Here is a 19,842-nt window from a genome sequence, read left to right as displayed (position 1 = left end):
CCAGAATGATGTCTCCCAGCTCTCCAGACCTGCCCTACACCAGCCCCCTCCCCTGGGGGAGATGAAAGTCACATGCAGGGAGTAGGAAGCTTGCTAGGGGCCAGGATAGCTTCTCCCTCCTTGGACTTCCTAGGCTTATGAATGGAAACATCTGTGCTTAAAATAGCCCGGGTCTGGAGGCCTTCCCCATGAGCAGCCCTTGACAAGAAGACCTCCCCTCTAATGGTGGAAAGTGAGAGATGTCTGGGGGACACAGGGTTTTCAAATGGCCGTGAATCCATTTCAGAGTCAAGGAGGAAGCTGACACAAAATAGTTTATTGAAGGAAAAACGAGGGGAGAGGGGTCAGGTGGGAAAGTGCTGGAATGTGAGGAGTCTGCCCCTTCAGGAACTAGAGCAGGTGGGGCGCTGTCGGAGAGCACCCTCAGCGGGTTCGGAGCTGCCCAAAGTTTCTGGGACAGGGGCAGGAGCAGGAGCAGGAGCAGGAGCAGGAGCAGGAGCAGGAGCAGGAGCAGGCAGGTTGGCCTCCGTCAGCAGAGCTGCATCTTCCCAGGAGCCTGAACCTGGGCCAGGAAAGGGAAAAACAAAATCCCAAATGGGATATTAGATTAACCGGGGGTCCCACCCAGGACACACTGCAGGATGCCCCTCACCATCACTGGCCTCAGGCTCTAGCTCCTCTTCTCCGCTCAGGGGCTGCTGATCTGGTTTCTCCTCCTCAGACAGCTGACCCTCTGCAGCCAAAAGGGGAACACAGGGGTCAGACCCAGACACTCAAGGAGAAAGCCAAGGAGTCAGGAAGGAGAGAGTGTGGCGGCTGCGCCATACCTGTCCCCGAGGGATCTTCAGGGCTCTCACCATCCTCTGTAACATCTGATTGTGGAGTTGACTCCTCCTGGCCTTCAGGCCCTGTGCCTCAAAAGCAGGAGAGGACAGGTTAGGGTTAGGGTAGCTGTGCCTGGATGGCAGTGTCAACCTCACCTTCTTCACCTTTCCTTTGACCCTTGTCTCAGTCAGTGATACCCTAAGCCTCATACTGGATGAAGCAGGGACTCCCTCTGGTCCAGGCCAGCTCAACCTAGCCCACCTCAACAGCTCCCCAACCAACAACTTTACCTGGCTGATGAGCAGAGATCCTTCGTTGGACTTCCTTCCGGGAATTGTCTCTTTTTCGGATGTTAACCTGTGGAGGAAAAACCACTGAGCAGCAGGGACTGACTTCCCTCACTAACAATCAGGGCCCTCACACCCTAACCCCCAACATACCCCTGACCACCCACAAAGATCAAAGGGACAAAAGGGGGTCCTTGCTCCTTTCCACCTGCAAAGAGAAGCGGTGTCGGGGCCAGATGCCCCCCCACACCCACTGCATGTAGCTGAAGAGCACGATGACGCTGAGGAAGGTGAAGTTGCTGGCGACACCTATGAAGGCACAGGTCATCGGGAAGTTGTACAGCAGGTATCTGAGGCAGGAAGTAGGGACAAGAAGGGAGTAGCAGTTACCAGAGAGCACTGGCCTTCTCATGTCCCAGAAATAATTTCTAGGGCAATTCAAGTGAGTTTGGCTACAGCCGGCTCTGTCGCCCCTGCCTCCCACCCGCACAGTTCCCAGAACCTGCTGTACCAGGTTCCAACAAAGGCCAAGGACCTTGGGAAGTCTCCTGTGGGAGGGCCGTAGGCCACAGCCTCAATGTTGTCTGTCTCTCAAGAGTCACCCCAACTCTTGCTGAGCCAACGGTTCAAGACAGTAGCTCTCAACTCTGTCAGCCCATTAGCCTTCCTTGGGGTGCTTTAAAAAATTCTGCTCACAGGCCGGACATGGTGGCTCACGCCTACAATCCCAGCACTTTGGGAGGCTGAGGCGGGCGGATCACAAGGTCAGGAGATAGAGACCATCCTGGCTAACACGGTGAAACTCCATCTCTACTAAAAATACAAAAAAAAAAATGAGCCAGGTGTGGAGGGGGGTGCCTGTAGTCCCAGCCACTCGGGAGGCTGAGGCAGGAGAATGGCGTGAACCCGAGAGGTGGAGCTTACAGTAAGTCGAGATCGCGCCACTGCACTCCAGCCTGGGCAACAGAGCGAGACTCCCTCTCAAAAATAAATAAATAGGGCCGGGCGCGGTGGCTCAAGCCTATAATCCCAGCACTTTGGGAGGCCGAGATGGGTGGATCACGAGGTCAGGAGATCGAGACCATCCTGGCTAACACGGTGAAACCCCGTCTCTACTAAAAAATACAAAAAACTAGCCGGGCGAGGTGGCGGGTGCCTGTAGTCCCAGCTACTCGGGAGGCTGAGGCAGGAGAATGGCGTGAACCCGGGAGGCAGAGCTTGCAGTGAGCCGAGATCTGGCCACTGCACTCCAGCCTGGGTGACAGAGCAAGACTCCGTCTCAAAAAAAATAAAATAAATAAATAAATAAATAAATAAATAAATAAATAAATAAAATAAATCTGCTCACTTGGGTGGAGCCCTCAGCCCTGGATTTCTGGGTGGAAGGCAGGGCAGAGGGAAGATGAAAACGGATGATGGAGGGTGGCAGGGGTAAAAAACAAAAATGTAAAATTCTGATGCCTAGACAAGACCTTAACAAATCCTGGTTCAGCTGGTCTGGGTGGGGTACCCAAGGGTGTTTTTAAAAAGTTCCCCAGGGAGCTGATAGGCCAGTATACAGCAGCTTTGAGACCCTCTGGCCTATGTGAAACCCAACTCAGCTCTGCTCTGTGAACCCATTACCTCTGCTTGGGACCCCCTTGGTGGAAGGTTAGCCCTCATGAGAGTTGCCCAAGGTCCACTCCAGTTGGCCCCTCACCTGAGCCCAGTGAAGTGCGCGTGGATGCGGAGGTAGGCTCCGTACAGCTGGATGCGCTTGCTGTGGATCTCAATGATCGCTCCAGTGGTTGGCACATACTGCGGGGGGGGGGGGGGGTGAGGGCGGCGTCAGGCCAGGGCCCTGCCACTGGCACTCTTACCCTCCCCATCTGAGCCTCACTTCCAGCCTCTCAGTTGTGATGTCTCCTGAGCCTGGAGGCTCCTCAGGTAGAATCCTGGGCTAACGGGAGGGGCTATCTCCTAGTCATCGTTCACCTCACTCACCGAGTTCTCTCTATAGTCTGCGTAGAGTTCCACCTCCAGCAGCTGCTTCTGCTCTGCAAAGCCAAACAGCAGGAGGCTAGAGAAGACCAGTGTGTCCAGCATCTGGAGCAGGTCTGAGCGGTAATGCAGCATCACCTGCCGGGGGTGGGAAGCAGAGGCTGGGAACAGGTGCGCCAGATCCCCATGACCCTATCTACCCCTCAACCATCCCTGAGTAGTCTATGAAGGTGGCTTCTTCCTTAGGTCGCCGGCTCCCTCACCTTCACTTCCTACCCCTCAGTCTTCATCCAACCATTCCAATTGCTTGAACCTCTCCCCCTACCCAACCACACTCTATTATAGAGCAAAGGCCCCTCCTTCCAAGAAACCTTCCTGGATTAAGCCCAACACTGTCTCTGATCTGCCTTTCCCACCAAGTAGTTCTGTAATCCAGTATGGGATCTAAGTCCCAGTGCACCATCTGAAGCTTTTTTCCCCCATGTAGATGTCAGGAATTTGCTTCATGATGAGGTTGTGTTGTTAATTAATGGAAGAATGGAGTCTTAACATTTATTAGGCCAGGTGCGATGGCTCACACCTGTAATTGCAGCACTTTGGGAGGCTGAGGTGGTTGAATCATTTGAGACCAGGAGTTTGAGACCAGCTTGGTCAACATGGTGAAACCCCACCTCTACTAAAAATACAAAAATTAGCCAGGTGTGGTGGTAGGCACCTGTAGTCCCAGCTACTTGGGAGGCTGAGGCAGGAGAATCGCTTGAACCCAGGAGGTGAAGGCTGCAGTGAGCCGAGATCACGCCACTGCACTCCAGCCTGGGCGAAAGAGCGAGATCTCTGTCTCAAAAACAAAAAAAACATTGAACAGCCACTATGTGCTAACAGGAATTTTACATTTCCCCATTGAATCCAAACTAGTCTTGCTATGAGGCAGTTACTATTATACCCATTTTATAATACTTTATACCCAAGAAGTTAAGTCAGGTGACCCAGAGCTAGCTTGTTTCTGAATGAGGACACAAACCCATGTCTGTCTGGCGTTAAAGTCTGTTTTCTGAGAGCAGCTCCACTCTTCAAACTTAACCCCAAAGCTGGGTGTGCTCATGAGATACCTGGGGTGTCTGGCAAAGGTTTCTGGTTTGGTAAGCTGATTCCTTTTCTTTTCTTTTCTTTTTTTTTTCTTTTTTTTTTTTTTTTGAGACGGAGTCTCGCTCTGCCACCCAGGCTGGAGTGCAGTGGCCGGATCTCAGCTCACTGCAAGCTCCGCCTCCCGGGTTCACGCCATTCTCCTGCCTCAGCCTCCCAAGTAGCTGGGACTACAGGCACCCGCCACCTCGCCCGGCTAGTTTTTTGTATTTTTTAGTAGAGACGGGGTTTCACCGTGTCAGCCAGGATGGTCTCGATCTCCTGACCTCGTAATCCGCCCGTCTCGGCCTCCCAAAGTGCTGGGATTACAGGCTTGAGCCACCGCGCCCGGCCTTCTTTTTTTTTTTTTTAAAGACAAAGTTTTGCTCTTGTTGCCCAGGCTGGAATACAGTGGTGCAATCTCGGCTCACCGCAACCTCTGCCTCCCGGGTTCAAGCAATTCTCCTGCCTCAGCTTCCTGAGTAGCTGGGATTACAGGCATGCACCACCATGCCCAACTAATTTTGTGTTTTAAGTAGAGACGGGGTTTCTCCGTGTTGGTCAGGCTGGTCTCAAATTCTGGTCCTCAGGTGATCTACCCACCTCGGCCTCCCAAAGTGTTGGGATTACAGGCGTGAGCCACTGCGCCCAGCCTTGATTCCTTTCTTTATCCTGATGTGTCTGTGACCTCAAAGCCAAGGGTGTTTCCTCCTGTGGAATCCCTACCCAGACATTCTTTTTTTTCTTTTGAGACGGTCTTGCTCTGTTGCCCAGCAGGGAGAACAGTGGTGCAATCTCGGCTCACTGCAGACAACCTCCCAGGTTCAAGCGATCCTCCCACCTCAGCCTCTAGAGTAGCCGGGACTACAGTCGTGTGCCATCATGCCCAGTTAATTTTTTAAACGTTTTTTGTAGAGATGGGTTTCGCCATGTTTCCCAGGCCAGTCTTGAACTCTTGGGCTCAAGCCATCTGCCTGCCTCGGCCTCCCAAACTGCTAGGATTACAGGCATGAGCCACCGCATCCGGCCCCCTACCCATTCTGATCCTGCTATCTTCCTCCACACCTTCTCAGACAGGCCACAAACACTTACCGAACGCGAAGAAGTGGAGATGATTCGGCCACCTCTGGTGTAGCAGGAAATGGTGACCAAGAACATGCCCAAATCTTGATTCACAGGGGACTCCGGCAGCTCAAGCTCTAAGGTAACACGATACGGCTGTCCATACATCAGCACCTGCCGAAGGTAGCCCCCATTTCTTTTAAAAAATTTTTGTTGAAAATGTACCGTCCCTATTCCACCTCCCTCCTAGCCCCCCAACACCCCCAAATACTCGGCCACAACCCTCTTGGGTGGCCTAACAGGCCTTTCAATCTGTCATCCCAAGAAGGTGCTGCCCCCTTCTGGTGGCTGGAGCCTCCCATGTCCAGGTCTTCGGTATCCTGTTGGCTCTCCTGAATCAGACTCACTACCTTGTTCCCAGAAAGGCTGTGTCACGTTTCTTTTCCAAAAGTGAACCGTCATGTTGCCAACTGGGCCATCTGTGACTCTGGCCTATGTGCCGGTGGGGCTGTCCCCAGGGCCCAACCTGCCCTTACATTATTAATTAATCAAGTACTGACGGTGCTCAATCTCCCCAGCCAGCTTTGGCACAGTCATCCTCGCTCCAGATCATCTTTTTGCCATTCTAGGTCCCTTATCTTGGGATAAGGACCCAAGACTCAGAGTAGGAAGACTCCTTCACAGGTATCACTCTCAAGAGGTTAAAGATTTGCCACCAAACATGCCCTAGTTTTACCTATTTCTATATTCTTCTAACCCCTTTATTGATTCATACCTAGCAACAAGGCCCTCACACAGTAGTACATAAAAATCACAGGGGTAGGCCGGGCGCGGTGGCTCAAGCCTGTAATCCCAGCACTTTGGGAGGCCGAGACGGGCGGATCACCAGGTCAGGAGATCGAGACCATCCTGGCTAACACGGTGAAACCCCGTCTCTACTAAAAAATACAAAAAACTAGCCGGGCGCGGTGGCAGGCGCCTGTAGTCCCAACTACTCGGGAGGCTGAGGCAGGAGAATGGCGTGAACCCGGGAGGCGGAGCTTGCAGTGAGCTGAGATCCGGCCACTGCACTCCAGCCTGGGCGGTAGAGCGAAACTCCGTCTCAAAAAAAAAAAAATCACAGGGGTGAGGATAAAGCTTTTGTTTTTAATCAGAGGTAATGGGTTTAAAAAAAAAAAAAGGGTTAGCCAGGTGCAGTGGCTCATGCCTGTAATCCCAGCACTTTGGGAGGCTGAGGCAGGTGGATCACCTGAGGTCAGGAGTTCGAGAACAGCCTGGCCAACATGGTGAAACCCCGTCTCTACTAAAAATACAAAAATTAGCCGGGCATGGTGGCAGGCACCTGCAATCCCAGGTACTCGGGAGGCTGAGATGAGTGTAACACAAGGTCAGGAGTTCAAGACAAGCCTGGCCAAGACGGTGAAACCTTGTCTCTACTAAAAATACAAAAATTAGCTGGACATGGTAGCAGGCACCTGTAATCCTAGCTACTCGGGAGGCTGAGGCAGAGAATTGCTTGAACCCGGGAAGCGGAGGTTGCAGTCAGCGGAGATCGCGCCACTGTACTCCAGCCTGGGTGACAATGCAAGATTCTGTCTCAAAACAAAAAAACAAAAAACTATCTGTTGAAGAAAATGGATTCCATGAGATTCCTACCCTCTGTAGATACCAGAAAATTAAGCCAGTTGCTTCATAAACCTTTTTTTTTTTTTTTTTGAAGACAAGGTCTTGCTCTGTCACCCAGGCTGGAAGGCAGTGGCATGATCATGGCTCACTGTGCCTGGAACTTCTGGGCTCAATCTATCCTCCTGCCTCAGCCTCCAAAGTACCTGGGACCATAGGAACTACAGGCACATGCAATGACACCCAACTAAAAAAAATTTTTTTTTTGGAGAGACAGGGGTCTTGCTTTGTTGCTCAGCCTATGAATTCTTCCCCTCAACCACTCCCCCAGTCTATTAATTCTTTTCTTTTTTGAGACAGGGTCTCGCTCTGTCACCAAGGTTGGAGTGCAGTGGTGTGATCACAGCTCACTGCAGCCTCAACCTCCTGGGCTCAATTGATCTTCCTGCCTCAGCCTCCTGAGTAGCTGGAACTATAGGCATGAGCCACCACACCCAGCTAATTTTTTATTTTTTTGTAGAGACGGGGTCTGTCTCACTGTGTTGCCCAAGTTGGTCTTGAACTGCTGGGCTCAATGAATCCGCCTTGGCCTCCCAAAGTGCTGAGATTACAGGTGTGAGCCACTGCCCTTGGCCCAAATTCTTTGAAACATTAAAATAGGTAGTTCTCTTAGCCAGGCGTGGTGGTGCCTGCCTGCAGTCCCAACTACTGAGGAGACTTAGGCAGGAGGATCCCTTGAGCCCAGGAGTTTGAAGCTACAATCAGCTATGATTGAGCCACTGCACTCCAATTGGGGTGACAGAATGAGACCCCAACTCAAAAAAAAAAAATTAATCTCCTCCAAGGGGATCCAAAGAATTTAATACTAAAACCTTGTGAATAAATCCATGCCTTTGTTCACATTTGTCTGCTTGATGGGCAGATTCTCCTCCTCCTCTAACACTCTCATGTAATATTCACCCTTCCTTAAAAGATCCACTTTGGGTCGGGCACAGTGGCTCAAGCCAGTAATCCCAACACTTTGGGAGGCTGAGGTGGGTGGACTACCAGGTCAGGAGTTCGAGATCAGCCTAGCCAATGTGGTGAAACCCCATCTCTACTAAAAAAAATACAAAAATTAGCTGGACGTGGTGGCGGGCGCCTGCAATCCCAGCCACTCAGGAAGTTAAGGCAAGACAATCACTTGAAGCCGGGAGGCAGAGGTTGCAGTGAGGCAAGATCACACCAGTGCACTCCAGCCTGGGCAACAGAGAGAGACTCCGTATCAAGAAGAAAAAACAAAACAAAACAAAACAAAAAACAAAAAAAGATCTGCTTTGAACATCGCCATCTCCATTGTCTTAAACTATCCCAGAAAACACTGATCTAATTCTTCACAAATTATTCTGGAATGCAAAATCCACATCCTTTTTTTTTTTTTTTTAGACGGAGTCTTACTCTGTCGCCCAGGTTGGAGTACAATGGCATGATCTTGGCTCACTGTGACCTCTACCCCTTGGGTTCAAACGATTCTCCCGTCTCAGCCTCCCAAGTAGCTGCGACTACAGGCACATGCCACCACGCCTGGCTAATTTTTGTATTTTGAGATGGGGTTTCACCATATTGGTCAGGCTGGTCTTGAACCCTGACCTCAGGTGATCCACCCGCCTTGACCTCCCAAAGTGCTGGGATTACAGGTGTGAGCCACCACGCCTGGCCAGAATCCACATCTTACAGTTTGCCACTTAAATACATGCAAATGTATGCAATGTATAGTTTTCCATCAATGCTGTGAGCTCATTGAGAGCAGCGACCACATCTACTTCTAGCAAGCCGTTACACACAGTGGACAGATTATTTCATTCATTAATTCATTTAAAAATGTTCATTGTCAACAAACAAAATGTTCAACCTCTTCTAATTATTAGGGACACGGGCTGAATTTGCTCTCATCCTCCTTTTTTTCCTCCCTTCCTCATTTGACAGTCTCACACCTGATCATTTCAGTTCAGGCTCCCTCCCTTGGCTCCCTGCCTCCCCATTATGATCTCGGCAATGGGCCACAAAACTGTATGCACCATTCCAGGTACTGCGGCTTTCTCATTTCTTCTCAATAAAGTTATTTGTTATTATTTATTTTTTTGAGATGGAATCTGCTCTGTCACCAGGCTGCAGCGCAGTGCCGCGATCTCAGCTCACTGCAACCTCTGCCTCCTGGGTTCAAGCGACTCTCCTGCTTCAGCCTCCCGAGTAGCTGGGATTACAGGTGTGCGCCACCACGCCCAGCTAATTTTTGTATTTTCAGTAGAGACAGCGTTTCACCATGTTGGCCCAGATGGTCTCGATCTCTTGACCTCATGATCCCCTGCCTCGGCCTCCCAAACTGTTGGAATTACAAGCGTGAGCCACCGTGCCTGACCCCTATTTTTTTTTTTTTTTGACACAGCGTCTCACTCTGTCACCCAGGCTGGAGTGCAGTGGTGTGATCTTGGCTCACCACAACCCACGCCTCCTGGGTTCCAGCGATTCTCCTGCCTCAGCCTGCCAAGCAGCTGGGACTACAAATGTATGGCAGCACACCTGGCTAATTTTTGTATTTTTAGTAAAGACGGGGTTTCCCCATGTTGGTCAGGCTGGTCTCAAACTCCTGACCTTCTGATCTGCTTGCACTGGCCTTCCAAAGGGTTGGGACAACAGGCGTGAGCCACTGTGCCCAGCCTATTATTATTGAGACAGAGTCTTGCTCTGTCACCCAGGCTGCAGTGCAGTGGTATGATCTCGGCTCACTGCAACCTCTGCCTGCCGGGTTTAAGTGCTTCTCCTGCCTCAGCCTCCTGAGTAGCTGGGATTACAGGCCTGCGCCACCACGCTTGGCTAATTTTTGTATTTTTAGTAGAAATGGGGTTTGACTGTGTTGGCCAGGCTGGTCTTGAACTCCTGACCTCAGGTGATCCACCTGTCTCCTCAGCCTCCCAAAGTGCTGAGATTACAGGCGTGAGCCACTACACCTGGTTATAATCCTAACACTTTGGGTGGCTGAGTCGGGAGGACCACTTGAGCCTAGTAGTTTGAGATGAGCCTAGGCAACATGGTAAGACCTTGTCTCTACTAAAAATTAAAAAAAAAAAAAAAGGCCGGGCGCGGTGGCTCAAGCCTGTAATCCCAGCACTTTGGGTGGCCGAGGCGGGTGGATCACGAGGTCAGGAGATCGAGACTATCCTGGCTAACACGGTGAAACCCCGTCTCTACTAAAAATACAAAAAATTAGCCGGGCGTGGTAGCGGGCGCCTGTAGTCCCAGCTACTTGGGAGGCTGAGTCGTCGGGAGAATGGCGTGAACCCAGGGGGCGGAGCTTGCAGTGAGCCGAGATCGCGCCACTGCACTCCAGCCTGGGAGACACAGCGAGACTCCGTCTCAAAAAAAAACAACAAAAAAACAAAAAACAAACAAACAAACAAAAAAAAAGGTCAGCTGGGCATGGTAGCACACACCTGTAGTCCCAGCTACTTGGAAGATCACTTGAACCTGGAAGGTTAAGGCTGCAGTGAGCCACGATTGCATCACTGCACTCCAGGCTGGGTGACAGGGCAAAACCTTGTCTCAAAACATAAAATAAAATAGAACCCCAGACTCTATAGTTTATACTCTTCCCTTCAGAGGTGTGACATTCTATCATTAGATCAGTTTCCTCCCAAGTACCACTTTTGAAAAATAACTTCAGGCTGGGCATGGTGGCTCATGCCTGTAATCCCAGCACTTTGGGAGGCTGAGGTGGGCAGACCACCTGAGATCACGAGTTCAAGACCAGCCTGGCCTACGTGATGAAACCCCATCCCTATTAAAAATACAAAAATCAGCTAGGTATGCTGGCATACACCTGTAACCCCAGCTACTTGGGAGGCTGAGGCAGGAGAACTGATTGAACCCAGGAGGCAGAGGTTGCAGCGAGCTGAAATCGTGCCATTGCACTCTAGCCTGGGTGACAGGAAAGAAACTCCGTCTCAAAATAAATAAATAAATAAATAAAAATAACTTTAGGCTGGGTGTGGTTGCTCACTCATGTAATTCCAGCGCTTTTGGAGGCTGAGGTGGGTGGATCACCTGAGGTCAGGAGTTTTAGACCAGCCTGACCAACATGGTGAAACCCTGTCTCTGCTAAAAATACAAAAATTAGCCAGACGTGGGGATGGGTACCTGTAATCCCAGGTACTCGAGAAGCTGAGGTGGGAGAATAGCTTGATCCCGGGTGGTGGAGGTTGCAGTGAAGCGAGATCGCGCCACTGTGCTCCAGCCTCAGTGACAGAGCAAGACTCTGTCTCAAAAAAAAAAAAAAGAAAAGAAAGAAAAAGAACCTATCCTTTATCAGAGCCTCCTTCAGCTTGCCTACCATAGAGGGCCCAGTCCCCATATGCATTTCTCAGGGTTCCCAGAGGACTGGCCAGATGCCAGTGTGACGTCCCATTGTTGACGTCACACTGGCATCTGGCCAGTCCTCTGGCACAGTACCCTTTGTAATGACAGGTTGCACATATTTGACAACAGTTTCATAATTTTATATAAATGCTTTCAAAACTCTTGGGTAGATGCCCATCTTATTCCAAAGTAATAACTGATTTATTCATTAAGGTCTAAAACATTGCTTACTTCACCTAGCAGATATTGCTTATTTTACCTAGCAGATAAATAGATAATACTTCACCTGATACAGATGGTCCTTAATTTACGATGGGGTTACATTCCGATAAACCCATCTAAGTTGAAACTATCATAAGCTGAAAATGCATTTAATACACCTAGCCTAAAGAACTTCATAGCGGCCGGGCGTGGTGGCTCATGCCTGTAATCCCAGCACTTTGGGAGGCCGAGGCGGGCGGATCACAAGGTCAGGAGATCGAGACCACGGTGAAACCCTGTCTCTACTAAAATTACAAAAAATTAGCCGGGTGCGGTGGCGGGCGCCTGTAGTCCCAGCTACTCGGGAGGCTGAGGCAGGAGAATGGCGGGAACCCGGGAGGCGGAGCTTGCAGTGAGCTGAGATCCGGCCACCGCACTCCAGCCTGGGTGACAGAGCGAGACTCCGTCTCAAAAAAAAAAAAAAAAAAAAAAAAAGAACTTCATAGCTTATTTAGCCTAGCCTATCTTGAACATGCTCAGAATATTTACGTTAGCCTACCTATAGTTGGTTAAAATCATCTAACACAAAGCCTATACTTATAATAAAGTAGTGAATATCTCATGTGATTTATTGAATACTGTACTGAAAGTGAAAAACAGGCTGAGTGCAGTGGCTGACGCCTATAATCCTAGCACTTTGGGAGGCCAAGGCGGGCAGATCACAAGGTCAAGAGATCCAGACTATCCCAGCCAACATGGTGAAATCCCATCCCTACTAAAAATACAAAAAAATTAGCTGGGTGTGGTGGTGCGCGCCTGTAGTGCAAGCTACTCAGGAGGCTGAGGCAGGAGAATCGCTTGAACCCGGGAGGTGGAGGTTGCAGTGAGCCAAGATTGCACCACTGCACTCCAGCCTGGCGACAGAGACTCTGTCTCAAAAACAAAAAAAAGAGTGAAAAACAGAATGGTGGTACAGGTATGTGAAGTACAGTGTCTACGGAATGTATGTCACTTTTGCACCACTGTGAAGTTGAAAAATTGTTAAGTTGAATTATCGTAAGTCAGGGACTATGTTGAGAAAGAACACGTCTAGCACCTGCTGCAGAAATATCGATCAACACACACAACTCCTTTTAATTTCTTTCCTTCAAAGCTTCCTCTTAGTCTTTTTTTTTCCCTAAGACGAAGCTTCATTCTTGTTGCCGGCTGGAGTACTATGGCGTGATCTCAGCTCACCGAAACCTCCTCCTCCCGGGTTCAAGTGGTTCTCCTGCCTCAGCATCCTGAATAGCTGGGATTACAGGCATGTGCCACCACGCCCAGCTAATTTTGTATTTTTAGGAGACACAGGGTTTCTCCGTGTTGGTCAGGCTGGTCTCGAACTCCCAACCTCAGGTGATCTGCCTGCCTCAGCCTCCCAAAGTAGTGGGATTACAGGCGTGAGCCACCGCACCTGGCCAGTCTCTTATTACTCAATTTCTGCTCTCTAGGCCTTTCTCAAGTCTTCCTATTCCGAATCATTAAAGCTCTAATGAAACCTCTCTCTAGTTCCGATACTCACCCGATCACGTCCACCCTTAGTCAGTGAGACATTGGCAACAGGGAAGGAGCAGAGTGAGGTGGTGGAGGAATCACAGTCGGTCCTAAATGAGAATGGAGGAGGATACTCTACTAAGTTCGTCTTACTAGTCCGTCCACACACCTTGGCCCCCTAAGGCTCCCCTGCCCTCCTCCCTTCTCTCAGAACAGGCACCCTTCTCTATGTTACAAAGATGAAGAACAAATGTGGCCAGGAGATTCAAGATACCAGAAGGATTATTTCATTCTCTTCCTATGACTTCAATGTATGTCCTCTCATTAGAGCAGATGTTCTTAGATGGGAATCTACAGATACTTAATTAAATAGTTTCACACTTTAGTGTTTCTAAAGACTTAAGGAGCTTGATAAAAATGTAAATTCCAGGGCCAGGCAGTGATGGCTTACGCCTGTAATCCCAGCACTTTTGGAGACCAAGGTGGGCGGATCACCTGAGGTCAGGAGTTTAAGACCAGCCTGAACAACATGGAGACACCCTATCTCTACTAAAAATACAAAATTAGCCAGGCGTGGTGGCGCATGCCTGTAATCCCAGCTACTCGGGATGCTGGGGAAGAAGAATCACCTGAACTTGGAGGCAGAGGTTGTGGTGAGCCAAGATCACGCCACTGCACTCCAGCCTGGGCAACAAGAATGAAACTCCATCTCAAAAAAAAAAAAGTAATTTCCAGGGTCCCACCCCAAGAGATTCTGATTTGGTAGCTCTGGTCTGGGTCCCAGTTTGAGAAAACGCCTCCAAAAGTATCTACAGATGGTTATTAAGAGGCTCATGAACCCCTTCAATTGTAGGCAAATTTGCACGTGGGGGTGTGGGCGCAGCATATGCCTAGGCATGTATATACATTTTTATGGCAGGAAGGGCCATAAGATCCATTTCCTACAAGTTTAAGAAGCTCTGCTTTAGAAACTATAGCTCCAGACCAGGGACTTAAGGGAAAAAATGACTTTAAACCATTGATACACTTTTCTCTGCATCTGTTGACAGGTCCTACAACCACTGTTGAGAAGAGAGAACTAGGCTGGGTGCGGTGGCCCACATCTGTAATCCCAGCACTTTGAGAGGCCAAGGGGGTGGATCATGAGGTCAGGACTTCGAGATCAGCCTGGCCAACATAGTGAAACCCCGTCTCTACTAAAAATACAAAAAAAAATTAGCCAGGTGTGGTGGCAGGCACCTGTAATCCCAGTTACTTGGGAGGCTGAGGCAAGGCAGGAGAATGGCTTCAACCCGGAGGCAGAGGTTGCAGTGAGCTGAGATTGTGCCACTACACTCCAGCCTAGGCGACAGTGCGAGACTGTCTCAAAAAAAAAAAAAAAAAAAAAAAAAAAAAGAAGCGAGAACTTGGTGGGGCGCGGTGGCTCACGTCTGTAATCCCAGCATTTTGGGAAGCCGAGGTGGACGGATCACCTGCGTTCAGGAGTTCAAGACCAGCCTAGCCAACATGGTGAAACCCACAGCATTTTGGGAGGCCAAGGTGGGTGGATCACGAGGTCAGGAGATCGAGACCATCCTGGCTAACATGGTGAAACCCCGTCTCTGCTAAAAAAAAAAAAAATTAGCCGGGCGTGGTGGTGGGCGCCTGTATTCCCAGCTACTCAGGAGGCTGAGGCAGGAAAATGGCGTGAACCCGGGAGGCAGAGCTTGCAGTGAGCCGATGTTGTGCCACTGCACTCCAGCCTGGGTGACAGAGCAAGACTCCATAAAAAAAAACAAAAAAAAACACCCATCTCTACTAAAAATACGAAAATTAGCCAGGCGTGGTGGCACACACCTGTAATCCCAGCTACTTGGGAGGCTGAGGCACGAGAATCACTTGAACCAGGAAGGCGGAGATTGCAATGAGCAGACACTGTGCCACTTCACTCCAGCCTGGGTGACAGAGCGACTCCATCTCAAAAAAAAAAAAAAAGAGAGAGAATTTGGCACTTGTTAGGGTTTGTAAAATGGGAAGGAACTAAGGGGCCAGTCAAGAGGCAAGACTCTCTGGGAGGCAAATTTATGCACCTACTCATCTTATGTTTCCATAATCTCTATTGTGCAGCAGACTTTCAGGGACTGGGTGTGGGGAAAAGAGAGATCAGACTGTTACTGTGTCTATGTAGAAAGAAGTAGACATAAGAGACTCCATTTTGTTCTGTACTAAGAAAAATTCTTCTGCCTTGAGATGCTGTTAATCTGTAACCCTAGCCCCAACACTGTGCTTGCAGAGACATGCGCTGTGTTGACCCAAGGTTTAACAGATTTAGGGCTATGCAGGATGTGCTTTGTTAAAAAAGTGCTTGAAGGCAGTATGTTTGTTAAAAGTCATCATCATTCTCTAATCTCAAGTACCCAGGGACACAATACACTGTGGAAGGCCACAGGGACCTCTGCCTAGGAAAGCCAGGTATTGTCCAAGGTTTCTCCCCATGTGATAGCCTGAGATATGGCCCTGTGGAAGGGAAAGACCGGACCGTCCCCCAAGCCTGACACCCATAAAGGGTCTGTGCTGAGGAGGATTAGTAAAAGATGGAAGGCCTCTTTGCAGTTGTGGTAAGAGGAAGGCATCTGTCTCCTGCTCCTCCCTGGGCAATGGAATGTAAAACCTGATTGTACATTCTATTTACTGAGATAGGAGAAAACCGCCTTAGGGCTGGAGGTGAGACATGCTAGTGGCAATACTGCTCTTTAATGCGCTGAGATGTTTGTATAGGTGCACATCAAGGCACAGCACCTTTTCTTAACCTTGTTTATGAAACAGAGATCTTTGTTTACATGTTTTCCTGCTGACCCTCTCCCCACTATTACCCTATTGTCCTGCCACATCCCCCTCTTTGAGAGGTAGAGATAATTATCAGTAAATACTGAGGGAACTCAGAGACCACTGCAGGTCCTCCGTATGCTGAGCGCGGGTCCCCTGGGCCCACTTTTCTTTCTCTATACTTTGTGTGTCTTTTCTTTTTTTTTTTTTTTTGAGATGGAATCTCACTCTTTCACCCAGGCTGGAGCGCAGTGGCCGGATCTCAGCTCACTGCAACCTTTGCCTCCAGGGTTCACGCCATTCTCCTGCCTCAGCCTCCCAAATAGCTGGGACTACAGGCGCCCGCCACTGCGCCCGGCTAATTTTTTGTATTTTTAGTAGAGACGGGGTTTCACCGTGTTAGCCAGGATGGTCTCGAACTCCTGACCTCGTGATCCACGCTCCCCCACCCCCACCCTCGGCCTCCCAAAGTGCTGGGATTACAGGCATGAATCACCGCGCCCTCCCGGCATCTTTTCTCAGTCTTTTGTCCCACCTGATGAGAAACGCCCACAGGTGTGGAGGGGCAGGCCACTCCTTCACTGGGAGGCAGTAATGTAAAAGGCAAACTACTGCTTTCCTAATAGCTCCTGAAAGCCAGGTTGGTTCTGCACTAAGGGGTTGAGTTGGCTCAAAATTCTACATTGGCCCTTAGAGAGGGGTGATCCAACCAAAATAGAATTGATCCTCATAATGATAGAAGTGGATTTTTTTTCCTTTTTCTTTTTTTTAAACTAGATTTCAGTAATCAGAGGGAGAACTAGAACCCTAGCCCTGGCAACCCAAATCTAGCCTTGCGCTGTCAAAGTTGAGAAGTCCTGTAAGCACACCTGGCTCCAGTTTTCCTCATCTGTAAATGAGGGGATTGAACTGACCTCCAAGGGCCCTACAATTCCCATAGGAGTCCTCTATTTTGCTAGAACGCCCCTCTCACCTGTAGTAGAAATGCACGGGGCTGAGGTGGCTGACCGTCGGCATGTAGGAATAGTAGAAGGAGCCATAGAGGAAGACAGACACCCAGAGCAAGAGGAGGATGGTGCAGAAGAGCACCCCGAACTGCAGCAACAGCCTGCGGGCACGGCCTGCCAAGACTTGGCCCACTTCCTGGGCCCACAGTAAGGCAGGTACTGGAGGATCGTTGACCATGGCCGGGAGAGCAGGGTGTCTGGCCCCAGGTTCAGGCCTTGCGTTCCTAGCTGCTTTGCCACCTGGACGCCACCCCTGGCCATGGGATGCAGGAGGTGGTGGTTCCTGGAAAGACAGAGGGGGGAAAAGAGTGACTCCTTTCCCCAGGGAAGTGGGGACAAAAAAGCTTACTGGACTGGCATTTGAGGAACGAGAGATAGCAGGATAGCAAAGTCACTGTTTCATATATACGGCCTTTCTCCAAATGATTGTGCCACTCAGCCAATTATCCCTTCCCTTTCCTCCACTGTTTTCCCTCCCGCCCAGTGCTAGATCTCCTCAGTGGAATTCCTTCTCCAGGCATTTGATTCTGGGACAAACCACCTTGATACTCATTCACAGCTATGTAACAAAGAATGAGCACCGGCCGGGCGCGGTGGCTCAAGCCTGTAATCCCAGCACTTTGGGAGGCCGAGACGGGTGGACCACGAGGTCAGGAGATCGAGACCATCCTGGCTAACACGGTGAAACCCCATCTCTACTAAAAAATACAAAAAACTAGCCGGGCGAGGTGGCGGGCGCCTGTAGTCCCAGCTACTCGGGAGGCTGAGGCAGGAGAATGGCGTAAACCCGGGAGGTGGAGCTTGCAGTGAGCTGAGATCCGGCCACTGCACCCCAGCCTGGGCGACAGAGCAAGACTCCGTCTCAAAAAAAAAAAAAAAAAAAAAAAAAAAATGAGCACCTTACAATTCTTTCAAAGAGCTTCACACACACGGTGATACTGAATCCACACTGCTAGGCAGCTGCACGAAGAGAATCTGCGACTTGCCTAAGGTCATACGGCCAGACTTGAAACCAGTAGCCCAAGAGTAGCCACAATTGCTTCCCGAGTTTCTCCTCTCCGCCTCGAGCTGAGCTCGCTGCCCGATACAGCTGCGCCCCACGCCAGGCGGAGCGCCCTGCAGCCAACTGCCGCTTCCCGCCAGTCCCCTCCGGCTCGAGGGGTGGGCAAAGCGCCCGGAGCCCCTACCTAATCGTGCAACCATGGAAACCAGCCGGCCGGCTGCCACAGGGCGACCGACTCACCAGCCTCGCGCGCTGCCAGGGCAACCGTGAGACAGGACTTCCGGCTCCCGGGGAAGTCCCGCCCCTCTCCGCCAGCCGCTTTGGTAGCCCTGGGAGGCGGGGCTTCGGCCCAGGGCGGGGTTCAGCGCGGCGTCCGGCGCAGCGGGGCGGAGCCTTCACGGGCTGCGAGGCTGGCGCCTCCCTGCGCTCGCCGCTGGCTCTCTGTGCGGCAGGTTTGCCTCCGGTTACCGTGACCAAAGGGGAAAGACGCCTGCCTCCCTGCAGGCCCCAAGATATGCCCCAGGGGATGCGGTGACTGCAGCCTCCGCTTGGCCTTCCCTCGAGACTGCAATCACATCCCTCTGTGCACACCTTCACCACAGGCCATTTCACCGGCTAAGCGGGCAAGTGAGACGGTCATCCAGTTGGCGCTGATTTTTATCGCCCACAGCCCCTAGGCATCTAAGGCGGGGGCATTCGCCTAGAGCATGTTGCAGTCTGCGGCAACCTGGGCCTCCTGCGTTGTTGCGCAGGCAGATTAGTCCCCTGTTCCCAGCGTGGTAGCATTTCAGCTCCGCGTTTTGTGGACCTTCTCTGACCCTAACTGGATGCAGTCTTCAGAGTCCCCACAGCACATTATCTAGACTAGCTTTTGGCAAGTGGTATCTTCTATTTTGTAGACGTCTATTACCCCAGATAAAGTCCTTCAGAGGGCAAGGCCAGTGTTGTGTACATCTTTGCACACTGTTGCGGGCGTGGGAAGTAATCTATTCAAAATGAATGAAATTTTTCAAACCAATCCACCACCCCCTACTTCACGCCAGCCCACCTATTTCCAGTATATTTCTGCTGACTGTCCCCACAAGGCCTCCTACCTCCTCTTTGTCCGGTCCTTTGATCTGGTCTCCGCACACCTCTTTTTCCCCAGCTTCCTCCTTTTGGTCTACCTTTTCTGTAGACATCTTCCTGACGAGCCTCTGCTGCCTCTGGATCTTCCACTGAGTCACTTGTGGCTAAGATGTGAAGTGGCAATCCAGACGCTGATACCTGTGGCGCATCACATTTTCCTGGATATGGAAAATGGAGGGTCCCTGGGAGAGAAACGAAGATTCAGGTGCTAAGTGCTGTGTCAGGGTAGAGGGAGGAAGGAAGGAGGGGGGCGACTGCCCAGCTGATGTCAGATTTTCAAATGAGCAGGGTCCCCCGCAGCCAGTACAGACTCCACTGCAGGGGCTGTCATAGGCCCAGACCACCCCATTTGAGAGGGGGAGTCGGCCTTGGCCTCAGCTCTGTTGGGGAGGGCTCTAGCCCAGACTCAGGATGCCTGCAATGGGGGAGGGGCAGGCAGTGAACCAGCGACAGTGGGGGTGTGCGCAGGGGATGCAGGCAGCTAGGCTCCCCCACTGGCCAGGCAGTTGGTATGTTCCAGGATCTGAGCAGCTCCTTCTAGCATCCTTCATCCTTCAGGTACCAGCCATCCAGGCAGTGCTTCAGCTGCAGAAACTGAGACCAGTCCTGGACGGACCTCTGGCCTGACCCTCCTCAGTGGCCTCCTTGCCTATAGTCACTGCTTCTGCATCAGATACTTTCAGCTGCAACTCCCTGCAGGGTGGGGCACCCATCTCAGGCAGAAGGTTTTGGTACCCTCCACTGACCCTACACCCAGGTCTGCTACTGCTGCTTGTGGCTTTAGGTGAGTAGGTAACAGCCTGTTTTTCTCCTGCTGGGGCTCACTGGAGCAGATAGAGGTGATGTACCCTCCTCATCAGGGTTGGTTGAGGTC

General features: G+C 50.8%; 5 protein-coding genes across 15 annotated transcripts in view; 4 read left to right on the top strand and 1 right to left on the bottom strand.

Annotated features, from left to right (window-relative positions):
* The window catches only part of TAF6L (TATA-box binding protein associated factor 6 like), a 177,370-nt gene that overhangs the window by 77,551 nt on the left and 79,977 nt on the right, over positions 1 to 19,842 (top strand). The gene's annotated exons all lie outside the window — the stretch shown is intronic.
* The window catches only part of POLR2G (RNA polymerase II subunit G), a 188,755-nt gene that overhangs the window by 111,774 nt on the left and 57,139 nt on the right, over positions 1 to 19,842 (top strand). The window lies entirely within an intron of this gene.
* The window catches only part of GNG3 (G protein subunit gamma 3), a 440,061-nt gene that overhangs the window by 419,027 nt on the left and 1,192 nt on the right, over positions 1 to 19,842 (top strand). For 6 of the 9 annotated variants that reach the window (XM_050757061.1, XM_050757057.1, XM_050757055.1 and 3 more), the window contains exon 2: positions 19,527 to 19,752. Coding sequence is in view for 1 of the 9 variants with exons in the window: in XM_050757052.1 (XP_050613009.1) it covers positions 19,526 to 19,752 (227 nt within the window). In the remaining 8 variants the exon portion in view is untranslated. Of the gene's footprint in view, positions 1 to 19,502; positions 19,753 to 19,842 lie in introns of all 9 variants that reach the window. The other 3 variants (XM_050757054.1, XM_050757052.1, XM_050757053.1) reach the window with 2 other exon arrangements.
* On the bottom strand, positions 297 to 19,504 carry BSCL2 (BSCL2 lipid droplet biogenesis associated, seipin). 3 transcript variants are annotated; one of them, XM_050756929.1, is made up of 11 exons: positions 18,935 to 19,504; positions 16,804 to 17,120; positions 13,054 to 13,135; positions 5,307 to 5,450; positions 3,096 to 3,230; positions 2,812 to 2,909; positions 1,321 to 1,462; positions 1,116 to 1,182; positions 828 to 914; positions 653 to 733; positions 297 to 562 (listed from the first exon to the last, which is right to left on the bottom strand). In XM_050756929.1, the coding sequence occupies exons 1-11, from the start codon at positions 19,019 to 19,021 to the stop codon at positions 384 to 386; spliced, it is 1,419 nt and encodes a 472-aa protein (XP_050612886.1). In that variant the 5' UTR covers positions 19,022 to 19,504; the 3' UTR covers positions 297 to 383. The 3 variants fall into 3 exon arrangements, with proteins under 3 accessions (XP_050612886.1, XP_050612887.1, XP_050612888.1); XM_050756930.1 differs by having other exon boundaries at positions 828 to 908; XM_050756931.1 differs by lacking the exon at positions 18,935 to 19,504 and adding an exon at positions 18,081 to 18,164.
* Positions 18,530 to 19,842, top strand: part of TMEM179B (transmembrane protein 179B) — an 84,096-nt gene continuing 82,783 nt past the window's right edge. The window contains exon 1 of the mRNA XM_050757027.1: positions 18,530 to 18,533. The gene's annotated coding sequence lies outside the window, so the exon portion shown is untranslated. The remainder of the gene's footprint in view (positions 18,534 to 19,842) is intronic.

Source organism: Macaca thibetana, chromosome 14 (assembly GCF_024542745.1).
Source record: "Macaca thibetana thibetana isolate TM-01 chromosome 14, ASM2454274v1, whole genome shotgun sequence".
Classification (NCBI taxonomy): domain Eukaryota; kingdom Metazoa; phylum Chordata; class Mammalia; order Primates; family Cercopithecidae; genus Macaca; species Macaca thibetana.
Note: the sequence above shows the minus strand (reverse complement) of the source record. Positions and strands in the feature narration are given on the sequence as shown.

Excerpts from the sequence above, each read along its gene's own strand:
- BSCL2 (XM_050756929.1), bottom strand. The coding sequence starts at position 19,021 with ATGTCTACAGAAAAGGTAGACCAAAAGGAGGAAGCTGGGGAAAAAGAG. Across the intron at positions 17,121-18,934 it reads AAGGACCGGACAAAGAGGAG|GAACCACCACCTCCTGCATC; the intron begins GTAGGAGGCCTT and ends CTGTCTTTCCAG. Across the intron at positions 3,231-5,306 it reads TCTCCACTTCTTCGCGTTCG|GTGATGCTGCATTACCGCTC; the intron begins GTAAGTGTTTGT and ends CACCCCCGGCAG.